Source organism: Elephas maximus, chromosome 22 (assembly GCF_024166365.1).
Source record: "Elephas maximus indicus isolate mEleMax1 chromosome 22, mEleMax1 primary haplotype, whole genome shotgun sequence".
Classification (NCBI taxonomy): Eukaryota; Metazoa; Chordata; class Mammalia; order Proboscidea; family Elephantidae; genus Elephas; species Elephas maximus.
In genome coordinates, this window is record NC_064840.1 from 17326404 (window position 1) to 17345073 (window position 18670).

Consider the following 18670-nt stretch of genomic DNA (forward strand, 5'->3'; position numbering starts at 1 on the left):
GAAAGAGATTGGCTTAAAACACAGCCTACACATACTTTTGTGGTTACGAGGCGGGGAGGGAGAGAGGGTGGGAGAGGGTTTTTTACTGATTAATTAGTAGATAAGAACTGCTTTAGGTGAAGGGAAAGACAATACTCAATACATAGAAGGTCAGCTCAACTGGACTGGACCAAAAGCAAAGAAGTTTCCGGGATAAAATGAATGCTTCGAAGGTCAGCGGAGCAAGGGCGGGGGTTTGGGGACCATGGTTTAAGGGGACTTCTAAGTCAATTGGCAAAATAATTCTCTTATGAAAACATTCTGCATCCCACTTTGAAATGTGGCGTCTGGGGTCTTAAATGCTAACAAGCGGCGACCTAAGATGCATCAGTTGGTCTCAACCCACCTGGATCAAAGGAGAATGAAGAACACCAAGGTCACACAATAACTAAGAGCCCAAGAGACAGAAAGGGCCACATGAACCAGAGACCTACATCATCCTGAGAACAGAAGAACTAGTTGGTGCCCGGCCACAACCGACGACTGCCATGACAGGGAACACAACAGAGAACCCCTGAGGGAGCAGGAGATCAGGGGGATGCAGACCCCAAATTCTCATAAAAAGACCATACTTAATGGTCTGACTGAGACTAGAGGAATCCCGGCGGTCATGGTCCCCAAACCTTCTGTTGGCCCAGATCAGGAACCATTCCCAAAGACAACTCATCAGACATGGAAGGGACTGGACAGTGGGTAGGAGAGAGATGCTGATGAAGAGTGAGCTATTTATATCAGGTGGACACTTGAGACTGTGTTGGCATCTCCTGTCTGGAGGGGGGATGGGAGGGTGGAGAGAGTTGGAAGCTGGCAAAGTTGTCACGAAAGGAGAGACTGGAAGGGCTGACTCATTAGGGGGAGAGCAAATGGGCGTACGGCGTAAGGTGTATATAAACTTATATGTGACACTCTGACTTGATTTGTAAACATTCACTTGAAGCTCAATAAAAATTAATTAAAAAAAAAAAACACAGCCTAATCTTGTAGATTAAGTCTTGCTTCATTAACATAACTGCCACTAATCCCACCTCATTAACATCATAGAGGTAGGATTTAGGACACAGAGGAAAATCACATCAGATGACAAAATGGTGGACAATCACACAATACTGGGAAACATGGACTAGCCAAGTTGATATACATTTTGAGGGACACAATTCAATCCACAACAACATCTTTCATTCTTTTTCCAAATCCAGTCTCTCATTCGTAGATTTTCGACATCCAAAGTATGGACTAAATGGATGGCAGATTTGAAAACTAGCATAACATTTATTAACATTCTAAGTGCACTACACTAGGATGCCACTGGACGAGCAACAACTCTAAGGGCCAGCAAGAATGGAGGGGAATGGGGATTGGGGATAGACTGCTTAATGGGTACAGAGCTTTACTTTGGAGTGATGGCCATGTGTTGGAGCTACGTAAATGGAGGTGATGGGCTGTACAACATTGTGAGTACACTAAATGCCACTGAATCATTCCCTTTAAAATCGTTAATTTTATGTTACGTGATTTCACCTCAATAAATTATTTTAAAAAGAAAAGAATGGAGGGGAATAGCAGTGACTAACCAAAAATTTAATTCTGTACTTTACAGGGAAGGGAACTGCATCTTATAAGGGGTTACAAGAAACATATATAATCAAAGTTATCCTAAGGAATCCCTCAGACAGGTGCCACATTGAAGACCGAGATGTTCTGAAATCCCACGTGGAGACTGGAATCCTCCCAGCACTGGAGCGGATCACTGTCTCAGTGGTTAGGCACCAGATTGTCAGGAGATACGTTCTAGAGTCACAGTCAGCTTGGCAAGTTGTTCACACAAAGAGAGGGGCTGAATCCAACAAAGGGAAAAGTCATTTCATACCCACCCACGGTCACTGAGTGGAATAATGATGGATTGCCAATGCAATTTTAATTGTTACCACCCCTCTACACACTTTTTTGTTGTTGTTGCATGAGTAGAGTTAAATTCACTTGAATCAAAGATACATATGATGGACTTTACTGTACTTAGAGTCTTCCCACCCACAGACCACATCTCTCACTCCAGACAGTCATCCTGAAAACATCTTCCCTTGGACCCTTGGAGAATCAGGCAAGAGTGGTGGGTGGATCAACATGAATTCATCATGACCACCATAAAAACTAAATCTACAGTGCATACCTGGAGAATTCCACACACAAGCAAAACTGAAAACTACACAATATTTTCCTTTTACCCTGATAATGCTGTGCCCAGTCCTGTCTTCTTCTCTGTCCCTTTCCAAGTTTCTTTCAGATCACGTATTTGAGTTTGGAATTATAATTCCCCAAATACGTTGGCTTGCAACTTTCTGGGTTGAAGCCGATTTCATGTTGTTCAAACACAAGGCCAATTACTCTTCATTTGCTATTAGACCTTGGGCCACAAAGGTGCTTACTGCATTGTCCAACTTAATAACTCGGGGTCTGTCACCAGGATCACCTGGATCTCAACCATAAAAGTAGACAAACTGCTTTACAAGCAAAACAGCCACAATACCCTCTCGGAATTCTGAGAAACAATTCCAAATCTCAATTTCATTATCCAAGGCTTTGGAATATTATAGTGAACAGGTAAGATACTAAGTCCAAGTCTATGGCTATCAAAAAAAAAAAAAAAAAACAGGGCCACAATAAATGGACCCTGACAGAATGGGAGAAAAGTGTGGAACGGAACGTCAAACTCCAAAAAAAAAACCAGACTTACTGGACTGCTTGAGACTGGAGGACTTCCCAACACTACTGCCCTGAGATACTCTTTAAACCTTGAACCAAAACTAGCCTCTGAGGTCACTTTTTAGCTAAATAATAGACTGGCTTGCAAAATAAAGAATATCACCTTTGAGTACTGTGCTTCTTTAAAAAGCCATCCACATGAGACCAAACGGCCAAAAATTACTTTAAAACAAAGATGAGAATGTAAGGGGGAAGGGAAAATAGATTAATGGAACCAACCAACCAAACAGAAATATTGAGAATGTTCACACATTATGAAGAATGTAACCAATGTCACTGAACAGTTTGTGTAGAAATTGTTGAAAGAGAACCTAAAGTACTGTGTAAACCTTCACAGAAAATATATTATTTAAAAAAAAAAAAATTCACAACTTCTCTACATACGAGAAGCTTCTGAGACCTCAAAACCACATCGACCTTCCTCCCTGTGCACTTTTAGTTATAGCACTCATGGGCTCAGTGGGTACTGAATATTAAGGTAGAGACAAAGACCCAAAGCACTATAATGAAAATGCAGTCAATAACACTCTTGTCAGATGTGATGGCTAAGGTTGTGTATCAACTTGGCTGGGCCATGATTCTCAGTGGTTTGGCAGTTATGATGAAGTATGGCAGCTTTGTAATGATATAATCACCTCCATAATGAGATCTGATACACTCCAATCACCTTCATGATAAGATGTTATGAGCAGCCAATCAGCTGAAAGGGAGTTTCCTTGGGGGTGTGGCCTGCACCCAATATAGGTAGACTTTCTGGTAAAGCTCGCTGGATTTTGCTCACTCTGGATCTTGCAGCTGGCTCCTGTTCATCTGACCTCCAGTTTTTGGGACTTGCGCTAGCAGCATACCTGCTGATGCTGCGATTCGTCAGCCTCCACAGCCTGCTGTCTAACCTGCTGATCTTTGGTTCGCCAGCCCTTGCAGCTATGTGAGTCAGGAGAAGCCTCCAGCCTGACCCACAGACTTGGGACTTTCCAGCTTCTGCACCGTGTGAGCCACTTCCTTGATATAAATCTCACTATATATATGTATATTTACACACTTCACTGGATTTGCTTCTCTAGAGAACCCAGCCTAAGACACGAGATAAACGTTTGGACCTAGGAGGCAAACGCCAACACAGCTGAGTGTATGGCTACCATTTTTTTGAAATTCAGTAATTCAACATTTTAACTTCTAGGAATTCACCTTTCAGAGAAATACATGTCCTTAAAAAAGATACATGCTAAGATGCTCATGAGGAGCACTGTCTGCAAAAGGAAAATGATCAGAAACAATCTAAAAGTCCATCAACAGGCATGTGGAAACAACCTGTAAGGCCATCCATACAAAAGAATATTAGATAGACAGATAAACCAAACCAAACCAAATCCATTGCTGTCCAGTCGATTACGACTCATAGTGGCCCTACTGGACAGAGTAGAACTGCCCCATAGAGTTTCCAAAGAGCACCCGGCAGATTTGAACTGCCGACCCTTTGGTTAGCAGCCACAGCACTTAACCACTACGCCACCAGGGTTTCCATTAGATAGACAGCTGCCATCAAGTTGAGTCCAATACACAGCAACCCTATGTACAACAGAACGAAACACTGCCCAGTCCAGCATCATTCCCACGATCACCAGGATGTTCACAGTGATCGCACTGCTAATGTTGTGGCTATCGTGCCAATCCACCTCACCAAGGGTCTTCTTTGCCCTCGCTGGCCCTCTACTTTACCAAACATGTCTTTCTCCAGTGATAAATCCTTCCCGGTGATGTATAGTTATAGCACTCATGGGCTCAGTGGGTACTGAATATTAAGGTAGAGACAAAGACCAACTCAGACAATGTTCTGTTGTGACCCATAAGGTTTTCACAGGCTTATTTTTAGAAGTAGGTCACAAGGCCTTTCTTCCTACTCTGTCTGTCTTAGTCTGGAAGCTCCACTGAAACCTGTCCACCATGGGTGACCCTGCCGGTATTCGAAATACTAGTGGCATAGCTTCCAGCACCACAGCAACATGCAAGCAATCAGGGTACAACAAACTGACAGACAGGATGTCGAAAGATCATTAAGCACACGTTAAAAAGAATAAGGTAGCTCAGTCTCCACAAGGATACGTATTTTTGTCTATTTTGATTATTACCTAAAATGAAACTTGGCACATACTAAACATTCAATAAATATTAGTCAGGGAAATATATTGCTAAGTGAGCAAAGCTGGTGGTAAAACATTATGCGCTTATGATCCATTTTGTGTAAAATTAAAAAATAATAATGTTAGAATATGCACGGAAAAGGGTCAATAATTGCTGGAGCTAGTTGAAGGGTACATAGGGGTTCATTATACTATTCTCTTTACTTTTGGGTATATTTAGAAACTTCCATAATAATTTTTTTTTTTTTTTTTTTTAGTACAGAAAAACACTGGAATGCTGCACACCAAACTGTTGCCAATGGTATTCTCTGGAGGGTAGAATTCTGATGGTTGATCTTTTATATTTAACTTTGCATTATGCTTGCAAGTAGGGGAAAAAAAAAAAACTTCCCATAAAAAAAAAAGTTATCCTATTAAAAAAAAAAAAGCATGTTGCCATTGAGTTTTTTCCGATTCACGGGGACCCTATAGCACAAGGTAGAATTGCTCTGTAGGGTTTCCAAGGCTGCAGATCTTTACAGAAGCAGACTGCCACATCTTTCTCCCATGGAGCAGCTGGGGGGTTCGAACCGCCAAGCATATGGTTAGCAGTGGAACGCTTAGCCACTTTTAAAGTTACCATTTGCCCATCAGTATTAAAGTTGTAAACATACAGAAGCTTCTGCCTACGGTGAATGTAGCTGAAAGAGGAAAGAATTCTAGCTACTCTGTCAAATCACCAAGAGGAGCTCAACTTTGACAAGTATCAACGTTTCTCTGTGCATGTTCTAACATCACACCTGCTGTTTATTTTTACACAAATTATATCATACTGTGCTTAATGTCTTGCGACTTATTTAGTTCACTTAGCAATATGGCCATTAAACAAAGATATATTCAGCACCTACTATGTACCAGACGCTATTCCAACTCAGGGCGACCCCATGTGTGTCAGAGTAGAACTGTGCTCCATAGGGTTTTAAATGGTTGATTTTTTTTAGAAGTAGATTACCAGCCCTTTCTTCCAAGGTGCCTCTGGGTAGACCTGAACCTCCATCCTTTTTGTTAGCAGTCGGGCATATTAATAGTTTGAGCCACTATCCATCTGATACTGTTTTAGGCAATGGGGATATAAGAACGTAAGAAAGACAAAAACCCTTTCCCTCGTTCCCATATGCTAGTCTCCTTCCATCTCACAGCTCGAACTTCAGGGCAATTCTGCCCAAAGCACCGCTTGGGGGCTAGATGCTGTCCCATTTCCTCCAACAGCCCCAAAGGAAATCTCCATCACAATGGGGAAACTCAAGAAACTTGGGTAGTAGCAGCTGTCGAACCCTCCTTCATATGGAAAAACAATGCTTATGTTAACAAACAGAAACTCAAAAATGAAAAAAACTAATGTAGTCACCCTTTTTCAATCAGCCTCTCAACCATACTCCCTGGGCAGCCACTTTAAAAGCATGAAACAGTTCTCTGGAAGACAGTTCTGTGAAAAAGTCTGCGTTCCACTACACCTAGCCTCCTCGTTACTGAATGATTCCAGAATATGTGCTGCTTTTAAGTAAATAAAAGATAGGTTCAAGACTAAAGAAAGTGCCTGTGGATGGTTCAGTAAACATATGATTTCTCTTTCCCTTTCATCCACCCACTGGAGAATTTAAATATTTGAGAAACTAGAATGGGAACATGCTCAAAAAAATATGGTCAAATACATCAAGTACATTTTAAAGTTAAAGATAATTAACAATGCATTAAACGTTGTTGAGGTTTACAGTTGTCATTTTTTGGGTAACATTTATTGAGGGTCTGCTCTGTGCTAGGTAACATGCCTGGTCTGGGCATTAAGTCATTCAATCCTCACACGGTGTTGAGGCTTATGGTTATCATTACTGAGTAACATTTATTGAGGGTCTATTATGTACCAGTAGATGTAGAGTATCTGAATTTTACAGATGAGGCAACTGAGAACTAATAAGGTTCACATAATGAACATAAGCTGACTTTGTCTACTGTCTTCGTTATCTAGTGCTGCTACAACGGAAATATCACAAGTGGATGGCTTTAACAGAAATGCACTCCCACAGTTTAGGAGGCTAAAAATCTGAATTCAGGACACCAACTCTAGGGGAGGGCTTTCTCTGTCACCTTGGGGTAAGGTCCTTGTCTCCTTTCAATATCTGTGGGCACGAAGTTCCTTGGAGATCTCCACGAGTATGGGCATAAATCTCCCCACCTCTTGGAAGCCCTCAGTGCAGAGACCCCAGGTCCAAAGGACACTCTGCTCCAGCTCTTCTTTCTTGGTGATAGTGAGTCCTGTCCTCCCTCTGCTCACATCTCTCTCCTTTTAGCTTTTGTAAGATAAAAGATGTGACTCAAGCAAGGTTATGACCTGAGTCACATCTTCTCATAGGGTTGTGACTTAAGACACATCCCATACTGATCCTGCCTCATTAACATATAGAGGTCAGGATTTATAACACATCAAAAAACGGGGGATAATTGCATCAGATCACAAAATGGAGAACCACCACACAATACTGGGAATCATGGCCTAGCCAAGTTGACACATATTTTGGGGGGAAACAATTCATGACATCTACTCAGCACCCCCAGCTCCTCTGGGTCACTTCACATCCTCTATTTCATGAGGTCCCATTAATCGCAGTGCCCTGAGTCCTCTGGGCACCTAGACAAAGCCAATCACAATACTTCACCTCCCAGCCCAGTGACTGGTCAAGGGATAGGCAAATGACTCAAAGCAAACCCAATCGGAGTTGGGATTAAATATAGATAATGGGAGAAAAATTTGTGCTGGCAGTAGACATCCAAGGTACAACCACTGGTCTCTATTACCTGGAGCAACAGAGGAAGAGGAGTCAGGAATAGGAAGAAGAAATGGAATGTGCAGCTAACTGCCTCCATGAACAACTCCCTCTTTTGCCATGAGACCAGAAGAACTGGTGCTGCCTGGCTAACAGTACTGAACATTTTGATCAAAGATTCTATAGGAGAATCCTGATCAAAATAGGTAAAGTATAGAATAGAATTTCAAGTTCTTGTGGAATCCAGACTTTCTCAAGCCATAGAGGCTGGATGAATCCCCAAAACTACTGCCCTGAGATAATCTTTAAACCTTTAACCAAAAATATATCCTAAAGTCTTCTTAAAATCAAAAAACAGTTTAACTTAACTAGTAAAGAATGTCTGCCTTAAGTATTGCGCTCTTTTAAGATCTGTCTATACAGACTCAAATTGACAACGGCAACTTGAAAGATTAGACAGGAAACTTAGGGGGCAGTGGGTTTATGTTAATGGACAAGGAACAACTCAGAAAAGGAAGGTGAAAATGGTTGCACAATTCAAAGAATGTAATCAATTTCACTGAACTGTACACATAGAAATGTTAGTGTATGTTCTGTTGTGTATATTCTCAACAACAAAAATTTTTAAAATTATTTAAAAAAATTACATGACAGAACAAAGACTAAATATATTCATCATGTCCATAAATATGTATAAAAAACCCACTGCCATTGAGTCGATTCCGACTGACAGCAACCCTATAGGAAAGAGTAGAACTGCCCCACAGAGTTTCCATGGAGCACCTGGTGGATTCGAACTGTTGACCCTTTGGAAAAAAAAAAAAATGTTGTGGTAGATGGGATAAGCAAACTCCAAAGATAGTGCCCAATGACCCATGCCTTCCAGACCCATGCCTCCCAGATCTCATACCCTTAAATGATTCCCTCCCACATGGAATCTGGTCTGGTCCTATGCCTCACTTCAAACAATAGAATCCAGCCAAAGAAACCCTATGCCTCTTCTAAGCTCGAGCATTAAGAAAGCCTGGCAGCTTCCACTTTGGGGCTTCGGAAACCCTGAGCTGTCATGTAGGAAGTCCAGTTAGCCTGCTAAAGAGACCAACCATGTAGATCAGGGGTCAGCAGACTTTTTCTTTTTTCTGTAAGGGCCAGATGGCAAATATTTCAGTCTTTGCAGGTCATACAATGTCTGTTGCCATCACTCAAGAGTACCACTGTAGCTCAAACACAGCGATAGATAATATGTAAACAAATGAGAGTAGCTGGCTCCAGTAAAACATTGTTTATAAAACAGGTATCCCAGTTTATTGACCCTTGAGGCATAGAAACCACTAGAGAAGCCATGCGGAAAGCAAGAGGCACTGAGGGTTCATGGAGAGAAAGAGAGGCCAAGTTGTCCTGGAGTCCCAACCAAGTCCAGCCTTACAGCCAAGGTACCAGACCTGTGAGTGAGCCATCTTGCACATTCCAGCCCAGGTGGGCCCCAGATGACTGCAATCTCAGCACAGCATGGAGCAGGAGCCACCAGCTGAGTCCAAGCAACCCACAGAAGGAGAGTCGTTTTGAGCCACTAAATTTTAGAGTGATTGGTTACACAACAAGGTTGTATAAGAGAAGGTTTCTCGACATCAACATTACTGCCATTTGGGGCCAGATAATTCTATATTGCAGGGGGCCGTCCTGTGTGTTGGAGTCATGCTGGCGCAGCGGTTAAGAGTTCAGCTGCTAACTAAAGGGCAGTTCGAATCTACCAGCCATTCCTTGGAATCCCTGCTCTATCCTATAGGGTCCCTATGAGTCAGAATCAACTCAGCAGCTGCGGCTTTGGTTTTTCGTTTGGTCCTGTGTATTGCAGAATGATTTTCAGCATCCCCCACCTCCACTCTCTATTCTAGTAGCGCCACCCCACCAAGTTGTGTCAATCAAAAATGTCTCTAGACATTGCCAAATGACCCGGTAGGACAAAATCACCCCCAGTTGAAAACCACTGGGAAAAGATTAAACAGTATGAAGCTAGGGCATCTTACCCTGTGGAAGTCAAGCAAAGTCAAGAACAGGGTGAGAGCAAGGCCGCCTTATGCCCTGCGTACTTTTGCCTTTCTAGGCCCCTTCCATTAAAAAACAATATCGACAGTTGTATTTTACAACTACATCGGCAAAAAGATGAATACGACCCATGCATTATTATATTCGTTTTTCTTAGTTTAAAATAAATTCATCAAAATAAGCTAAACTCATTAAAAGTAAATATCTTGGGCCCTAGGCACTATGCCTACTGTGCCTAATGGCTAAGTCCACCCTGGGTGAGGGTAGGGATTAGGGCCAAGGGACAACATCATTTAATTCACTAAACCAGCCATGTGTGAAGCTTCATCCATTCATGGATTTCCCAGTTTCATGAGCCAATAAATTCACTTTTTTTGCCCAAGCTAGTTTGAGGTAAGGAGCCCTAATGGTTCAATGGTTAAGCGCTCGTTCAAACCCACTAGCCACTCCATAGGAGAAAGATGTGGCAGTCTGCTTCCATAAAGATTTACAGCCTTGGAAACCATGTGGGGCAGTTCTACTCTGTCCTGTAGGATCACTACGAGTCGGAAGCAACTCGATGGGTTTGGTTTTCTGGGTTTTAGTTTGAGGTAAGTTTCTGTTGCTTTCGACGAAGTGGCCCAACTTATCCAGTCTCCCAACTAACTACAACTGATGGAGCCTGGACTTCCACCTGGGTTTGTCTTACTCTAGAGCAGAGTTCTCACCCACTACTACCAACTACTAAATCTTCCTGCCTCCAGCATCCTTCCAGTTTTTGCTAGCGGCAGTTTTCAATACAAAGTTTCCCAAACTTACACTTGCGGACAAAGTTGCTCACGTGCTTAATCTTCATCAGAGCAGGCTGACTACATTCTTCAAAGAGAACAAAGAGGGCATCTAATATCCCTTCTCGGGAAAGAGGAGACATCTGCTGTTGAGTCATAAAGGCAGGTTTCCCCTAAAAACAGAAAACAGCAGATGGAGACACTGTCAATAATGAAAAGCTTTGATCAATAACATCCGTGCAGAGTAAATTACAAGCCACCAGCTCAAGTAACTGCTCACGACACATGCTAACAGCACAATTCTGTGGCTTTAATCTTTAAAGCAACCTCAATTGATGGTCATTAAGTTATCACTAGCATGATTCCATTACCGTGAAGAAATGGGAAGCATCTGGGAAGAAAAACGTCACAACCTCCAATTAATAAGAAAAGGCTCTTTATTCTTAACAGTTCAGGAGCACAGGAACATTCACTCTGGACTCCACTGCTTATGACATATTTTCCTGTCTTGACAACAGGAAACGATTGTCATATCTTTCAGGCATGCCCAGAAGTTTGTCAGTATAATTTCAGTTCCTTTAACTCATTCAAATTATCTAGAGTAGTGAAAACTGAATCATTGTAGTATAAGGCTTATCATAAAGCTGCATTTACTCACGATCTAGAACAACAGTTATAAACCGACAAACTGTAACTTGCCCACAGACATGTTTTGTTTGACCTGTGTGTAGTGTCTGAAATACAGGTAACCAAAACCAAAACAAACTCATTGCCATCGAGTCAATTCCAACTCATAGCGACTGTATAGGACAGAGAACTGCCCTATAGGGTTTCCAAGGAGCAGCTGGTGGATTCAAACTGCCAACCTCCTGGTTAGCAGCCATAGCTCTTAACCACCGCACCACTAGGGCTCCGAAATACAAGTAGTCCCAGACTACTTGTTACAGCAAGTTACAGCAAACTGCTTATGACCATCTGGTTTTTTTGTTTGTTTTTTATACATCTTATTAGTAATATGTACTACATACAAAGCTGCAACACGCAATTCGTTGATGTTCTCATTCTCAAATGTTCAAAGATGAGATTTATGAAGATACTGATAATAACAAAAGCTTTAAAAAGAGGTCAAAGCTGACTTCTGAACGATTGTCGGAATAGAACCCCATTGTAAGTTGTGGACTACCTGTAATTTGAATTATCTGCCAATATTTTAAAATCAGGAGATTTCACATATAAATTGGGATTTCTGGCTTTTCTTGAAAAACTGGAAGATTGTGCAGTATTGGCTCCATGGGAGAAAGACCCAGAGATCCACTCCTGTAAGGATTATAGTTATGGGGCAGTTCTACTCAAAGGCACCTAACAACAAGTAACGCTGCCCCCTCTAGGTGGCAAGTGTGTTCTGCAGTTCACCATAAACCTGACTCTCAGTCCTCTACCTGGTCCACTGGATTCATTTATACTTACTGACTGACCCTCTAAGGCATGAATTTGCAACTCCTGGCCTAAGGCAATGGTTCTCATGAGCCAGGCCATGGATTGTGTAAAGGTCTGTCTGCACAGACGGCTACCAACAATTCCTCCATCCCTGTATGCATATGCCACCCCTCTCATCAAGAGCTAGAGTCTATTTCCCCTTCCCTTGAACCTATGTCCTTGTGACTCACTTCAACCAAGAGAGTGTGACACAAGTAACATTGTGGCAGTTCTGGGTGGAACCCTTAAGAAGTCTGGCAGCTTCTGCTTTGGGCTACACCACAGTTCAGCAAACTATGGCCAGCCCATGAGCCATTTCTGGCCCACCATCTGTTTTTATAAATAAAGTTTTATTGGAACACAGACGCACCCATTCATTCATATATTGTCTATGGCTGCTTTGATGCTACAATGGCAGAGTTGAATAGCTGCAACAGACACCATATGGTCCACGAAACCTAGAGTATTTACTATTTACAGAAAAAATGTATAACTCTTCCTGGACTGGACTAACAAGTGATGAAAGATCTCATGGAGAGAGGCCATGTGGAGAAGCACTGAAGCACTTTGGCCAGCAGTCAGCATCCAGATATCCTAGCCCCAGCTAAGCTCCCAGCTGATTGTGGCCCCATGAATGACCTCAGCTGACTTCCACAGGGTGGTGCAGAAGAACCTCCCAGTTGAGTTCAGCTAACCCACAGGTTCTTAAGAAAAAATTGAATCACTGTTGCTTTAAACCGCTAAACTTAGTAGTAGTTTGTTATGCTGCACTGGGTAACAGACAGCCTGCATTTGAATCACCTAGAAAATTCTCTGGTCCCACCTATTAAATTAGAGTTTTCCATGTTGTAGCTTAGATTATATTTTATTAACAAGCTTCTCAAGAGATTCGGACCTTAGCTAGGTTTGGGAAGCACTGGGTCACAAGGCCACCTTATCTATCACTTGAGTCGCAGCTCTCCCACTAACTCAAAAATAACAAGATTGTTTCTGCTGCTTCTTCAATGAATTTAGACAGACAAGAGCAGCAGTTCCCAAATATATACTGATTCTTAACAAAGTATTCAACAGTCTGCAGTGAAATGAGAAAAAAATGAGCACCCCATGACTTTTTTTATAAAGCCAAATGTCCTCAAATGAAAGCATGGTCCACTATTCAGAGACTGTGTCCCCCTCTCTTGGTTTTCTTAAAATGTCCTATCTTTATGAAATAAAGAAGTAATAATGATAGTGCTTCCTTAAAAGGCTAGCAACAGAACGACCATATGACCCAGCAATTCTACTCCTTGGAATACATCCTAGAGAAATAAGAGCCTTTACACGAACATATCTATGCACACCCATGTTCACTGCAGCACCGTTTACAATAGCAAAAGGTTGGAAGCCACCAAGGTACCCATCAATGGATGAATAGATAAATAAATTATGGCATATTCACACAACAGAATACTACGCAATGATTAAAAACAATGATGAATCTGTGAAACGTTTCATAAAATGGCGGAATCTGTAGTAAGTCAATTGCAAAAGGACAAATATCGTATAAGACCACTATTATAAGAACTCCAGATAAAGTTTAAACACAGAAGAAAATATTCTTTGATGGTTACAAGGGTGGGGAGGGAGGGAGAGGGATATTCACTAACTAGACAGTAGACAAAAAATTTTTTAGGTGAAGGGAAGGGCAACACAAAACACAGGGATAGTACTACAACTGGACTAAACTAAAAGCAAAGAATTTCTCCAATACAACCAAAAGCTTCGAAGGCCAGAGTAGCAGGGACAGGGGTCTGGGGACCACGGTTTCAGGGGACATCTGGGTCATTTGGTATAACAAAATATATTAAGAAAACGGTCTGCATTCCACTTTGGTGAGAGGCGTCTGGGATCTTAAACACTAACAAGCAGCCATCTAAGATGCATAAATTGGTCTTAACACACCTGGAGCAAAGGAGAATGAACACCTAATACACAAGGTAAATATGAGCCCAAGACACAGGAAGGGCCACATAAATCAAAGACTCCACCAGCCTGAAACCCAAAGAACTAGATGGTGCCCAGCTACCAACGATGACTGCCCTGACAGGGAACACAACAGGGAATCCCTGATGGAGCAGGAGGACAGTGCGATGCAGATCTTAAATTCTCATAAAGACCAGGCTTAATGGTCTGATTGAGACCAGAGGGACCCTGATGGTCATGCTATCTGGATCCTCTGATAGCCCAAGATTGGAACCATTCCTGAAACCAACTCTACAGACAGTGACTGACCTGGACTATAAGATACACAATGATGCTGGTGAGAAGTGAACTTCACGGCTCAAGTAGACACATGAGACTATGTGGGCAACTCCTGTCTGCTGGCAAGATGAGAAGGAAGAGGGGGACAGGAGCTGGCTGAATGGACACAGGGAATACAGGGTGGAGAGGAGGAGTGTGCTGTCTCATTAAGGGCAGAGCAGCTGGGAGTACCCGGCAGGGTGTTTGGCTTTTTGTATGACAGACTGACTTGCCTTGTAAACTTTCACCTAAAGCACAATAAATAAATTTTTTTAAAAAGTAATAATGAAATAAAGATGCAAATAGGTTTTTCTTTTTACCTCTTTGTTTTTTACATCCATACTTAGCAAAATAAAAAATTGGCAAACCTATGTTGGCCCAGCAGGTTTGTAAAATTTTGCTGGCTGTGGAAACCCGACAGTCTGCCAACCACTGGCCTAGAATTTATTGGAAAGTACTGTAAACTAGAAGGAAACGAGACAAACTGAGTCCCAGGCTAAAAGCACTGTTTCCCTGAATGGAAAACAAAGTGGATACTCTATCCAAACCTCATTAACATGTAATTGCATGGAGACAGAAACAGTATCCGTAGCTGTTTACACAAGGCAAACACTAGGTGTACACCACACTTCTAAATACCAGCTTGCCTTGGGAGGGGAAGGAAACTCATCATTAAAGAGACAAGAATTAATATCAGAGAAAACAGACTTTAAGTCAACATCTGTTATAAGAGACAAAGAAGGACATTATGTAATGATAAAGGGTCAATTCATCAAGAGGATATAACAATTATAAATATACATGCATCTAACACTGTTGTTGTTAGGTGCTGAGTCAGTTCCAATTCATAGCAACCCTATGTACAACAACGAAACACTGCCTGGTCCTATGCCATCCTCATGACCGTTTTTTGCTTGAGCCCATTGTTGTAGTCACTGTGTCATTCCATCTCCTTGAGGGTCTTCCTCTTTGTCGGTGACCCTCTACCATGCGTGATGTTCTTCTCCAAGGACTGGTCCCTCTGATAACATGCCCAAAGTATGTTAGATGAAGTCTCACCATTCTTACTTTTAAAGAGCATTCCGGCTGTACTTCTTCCAAGATAGATTTGTTCGTTCTTTTGGCAGTCCGTAGTATATTCAATATTCTTTGCCAAGGCCATAACGCAAAGGCATCAATTCTTCTCCAGTCTTCCTTATTCATTGACTAGCTTTTGCATGCATATGAGTCAATTGAAAATACCATGGCTTGGATCAGGTACATCTAACTAGGGGCTCTAAATATAGAAAGCAAAGTCTAACAAAGCTGAAGGAAAATACAGACAGTTCTGTAGTATCAGTAGGACATCAAATACCTTTCAACAATGGACAGAACATCTAGAAAGATCAGCAAGGATACAGAGAACCTGAAAAAGAGATGAATTGTGGGTTTATCCTCAATCATTGTGGCTATACTGGCATGTGAATAGAAGATACACTTAATAAACTCTGACATACGCTGGCAGTGTGGTTCAGTGGTTACCAACCCAGGCTTTGGGATCAGACTGGCTGACCTGAGTAAGGCTGCATGATCTTGGGCAAGTCCTTGCCTCTCTCTATGCCTCAGTCTCCTATTTAAAATGTAAATGAGAACAGTCCCTACCTCAAGAGACTGAACCCAGATGATGGGGAACATGCTTGCCTCTGTGCCTGGCACACTGGAAGCCTTAAATAGCTATTACATACTGCGCACATTATAAGCACAAAATAAATGATAGCAACGAGCAATTGTTTTCCAATAACTTGGAGCAGTTTGGGAGTAAAATGATAAAGGGGCTAAAAGGTAGTGGTGTTTCAGGTAGCTAAGATTAGAGACAGACTGTGAAAAATATGTCATGACTTCAACTGGTGATGGAAGTGATCCCCACAGAACAACCTTAACTCTTTGATTTGCTCCCACTCTAATCTGTTTGAACATTCCCCAATGTCAGTACCTTGAAAAATATTTTATCAAAAACATATTACTATTTATCATTATACAGGTATCCTACATACTTTACTAAATACCATTACTACTAAGTGAACAGAAACTTATTATTACTCATAACTAATATTATTTCTACACTTAGTATTAACAATAGCTACCTACAGGGTTGCTATTAGTCAGAATTGACTCAACAGCATACAACAACAAGCTCTTATAAATGGGCTTATCAAGAGTACAGCACAGTGTTTTATATGGATCATCTCATTCAATCCTCACAACAGCCCTGTGAATTACACAGGTGCTTTAACTTCTATTTTAAAGAATAGCAAGTGGGTTCAGAGAAGGTAAACGACTTCCCAAACTAACACAGCTAATAATTGCTGAGGCCAGGATTCAAACCAAAATCTTCACCACTATCTATATTGACCCTCTGACTTGTCAGGACATATACATTAAACAGAGTTCTACTTCAACAGTTCCCAGTTTTATGTGAAACAAAAGAATTAGAAGTCTACTTGGAAATAATCTCATGGCCTTAAGTTTTAAAGTTAAAATTAAACTTGCCAGGTGAAGGAAATGTTCATCTTGAGAGAGATGTGGGTTATACAGCTGTGTGCATTTATCAAAATGGTTTTTTTTTTTTAATCTAAAAAGTAAACTTTCCTTGAATGAAAAATAAATCAGGTTCTGTATAAACCATCAAATAGGATTTTTCCTAGAATATTTTTTTCTCTCCTAGAATACTAGCCTCAACCCTATAATAAAAGCAAAGGCAAGTGACAAAGAGCTGCTAAGGACACAAAGACAAGTGAGCAAAGCTGGCAGGGCAGCCGGTTACCTGGAAGAAAAGATTCAGCTTGGAGGCCCGGGTGGCAATGGGTTCGGCAGCACCAGCATCCAGCGCACTCCGCGTTCCATACTTGAACTTCAACATCTTCCCGCTGGTGCTGAAGAGAGGTTGGAAAAGGCCAGTTGTGTACTGACAATCCCTAAGGCACCTGCTGTTTTGAGCAGGAAGGGCTTGAAGAAACCCCAATCTCCCTCAAGAAATCAGGGATAGGGAAGTGAAAATCGAACACTGACCTGGGCTTAGCAAGCTCAGCCTGGTGATGAAGGTTAACAACAAGATTTTAACTCACTGTAGCAACTAACTATCTTATCATCTGCCTCCCTCAGTATGTAAGCTCCACAAGGGCAGGGATGCCACACACAATCTGGCACCTAGTACATACTAATAAATAAATTGGATGGATGAATGAATGAAATAAGCAAATTACATACTATATTGGAAGGTAATAACTGCTATGAGGTTTAAAAAAAAAAAAAAAAAGAGCAAGGTAAAGGCGATAGGGGAGAAGCGTAATTTTTAACAGTGTTGTCAGAGTAGACTTCACCGAAAAGGTAACATTTGAACAAAGACCTGAAGAAGGTGAGTAGCAAGCCTCGCTACTGGGGAAAGGAAGGTACCCCTGGCAGAGGCAACAGCGAGGGCAATGGTCCTGAAGCAGCACCTGGCCTTCTCTAACAACTGCAGGGAGGCTAGAGGGGCCGGGGCAGGGTGAAAGAGGGGTGAACAGGTGATGGGGTGACTACCGAGCGTATGAAGACAGTGAAGCACAGAAAAGTTCAGGAAATTGCCCTCAAGTCACACAGATAAGGAGCTGTGGACACCACTACACCGTATGCAGGTAACGCTGACAGAAAGCCGAGCAGACACACGCAGGACCCCACCCACTTCCGGCACCACCTGGCTGGCCCCTCGGCTCCTGGGGAGGAAGGGCACGCGCCCCGCCCGGCCAGGGAAGCTCCTCCCGGACGACCCCGGCAGCCCTGGGAGAGGAATGCCGCCCTTCCCGCTGCGAGAAGGAGGTCTAGGTTGGTGTGGGTGGGAGGCAGCCTCGCGAAGTGGGGTGAGGTGGGACCGGGAAGCAGACTCACGCTCAGCGGACCCAGGAGGTCCGCGCCCTGCGTCGCCCGCCGCCGCGTTTGAATCTTGGAACTGCGCGGGCGGGGTCCACGGTGTATGGACCAATCAGAGTGCCGTCCCTATGATGGACAGCTGCGTCTCAGTCAGGTCCCGCCCAAGTTCTTAAAGGTACAGGAGGAAGCGAAAGGGAGAGCCAACCACATTGTTCTTCCTTTGATTCGTGACCAATGGAAAAAGGGGAACGCCAAACCCGGCAGGGCTGGCCTGGGAGTTTGAAATCGGCGGTTGAGCAGGATGCGGTTTGCTTAGGCGTCTGTTTACGTCTGTCGGATCCCTGGGGAAGTTGCTGGGGACCAGCCCCTGCTTTCACGGTCACCTGCGAGAAGGAAAGCAACCAGGACCCTCTGCCTGGTATTCTCCCGCAAACTTGTTACTTTCGGAAAACAAGTGGTTCTCTGCTACAGCTGG

The 18670-nt window shown here is 42.6% G+C and overlaps 1 protein-coding gene across 10 annotated transcripts in view; it reads right to left on the reverse strand.

Moving 5' to 3' along the window:
• CIT (citron rho-interacting serine/threonine kinase) overlaps positions 1-18258 on the reverse strand; it is a 174246-nt gene extending 155988 nt beyond the window's left edge. For 7 of the 10 annotated variants that reach the window (XM_049866325.1, XM_049866327.1, XM_049866323.1 and 4 more), the window contains exons 1-2: positions 15379-15598; positions 10586-10727 (exon numbers count right to left, since the gene is read on the reverse strand). In XM_049866325.1, the coding sequence (XP_049722282.1) occupies positions 10586-10727; positions 15379-15513 (277 nt within the window). In that variant the 5' untranslated portion in view covers positions 15514-15598. Of the gene's footprint in view, positions 1-10585; positions 10728-15378; positions 15599-17113; positions 17223-18213 lie in introns of those variants that run through there. The other 3 variants (XM_049866326.1, XM_049866324.1, XM_049866320.1) reach the window with 1 other exon arrangement.
• Positions 18259-18670: the final 412 nt, after the last annotated feature.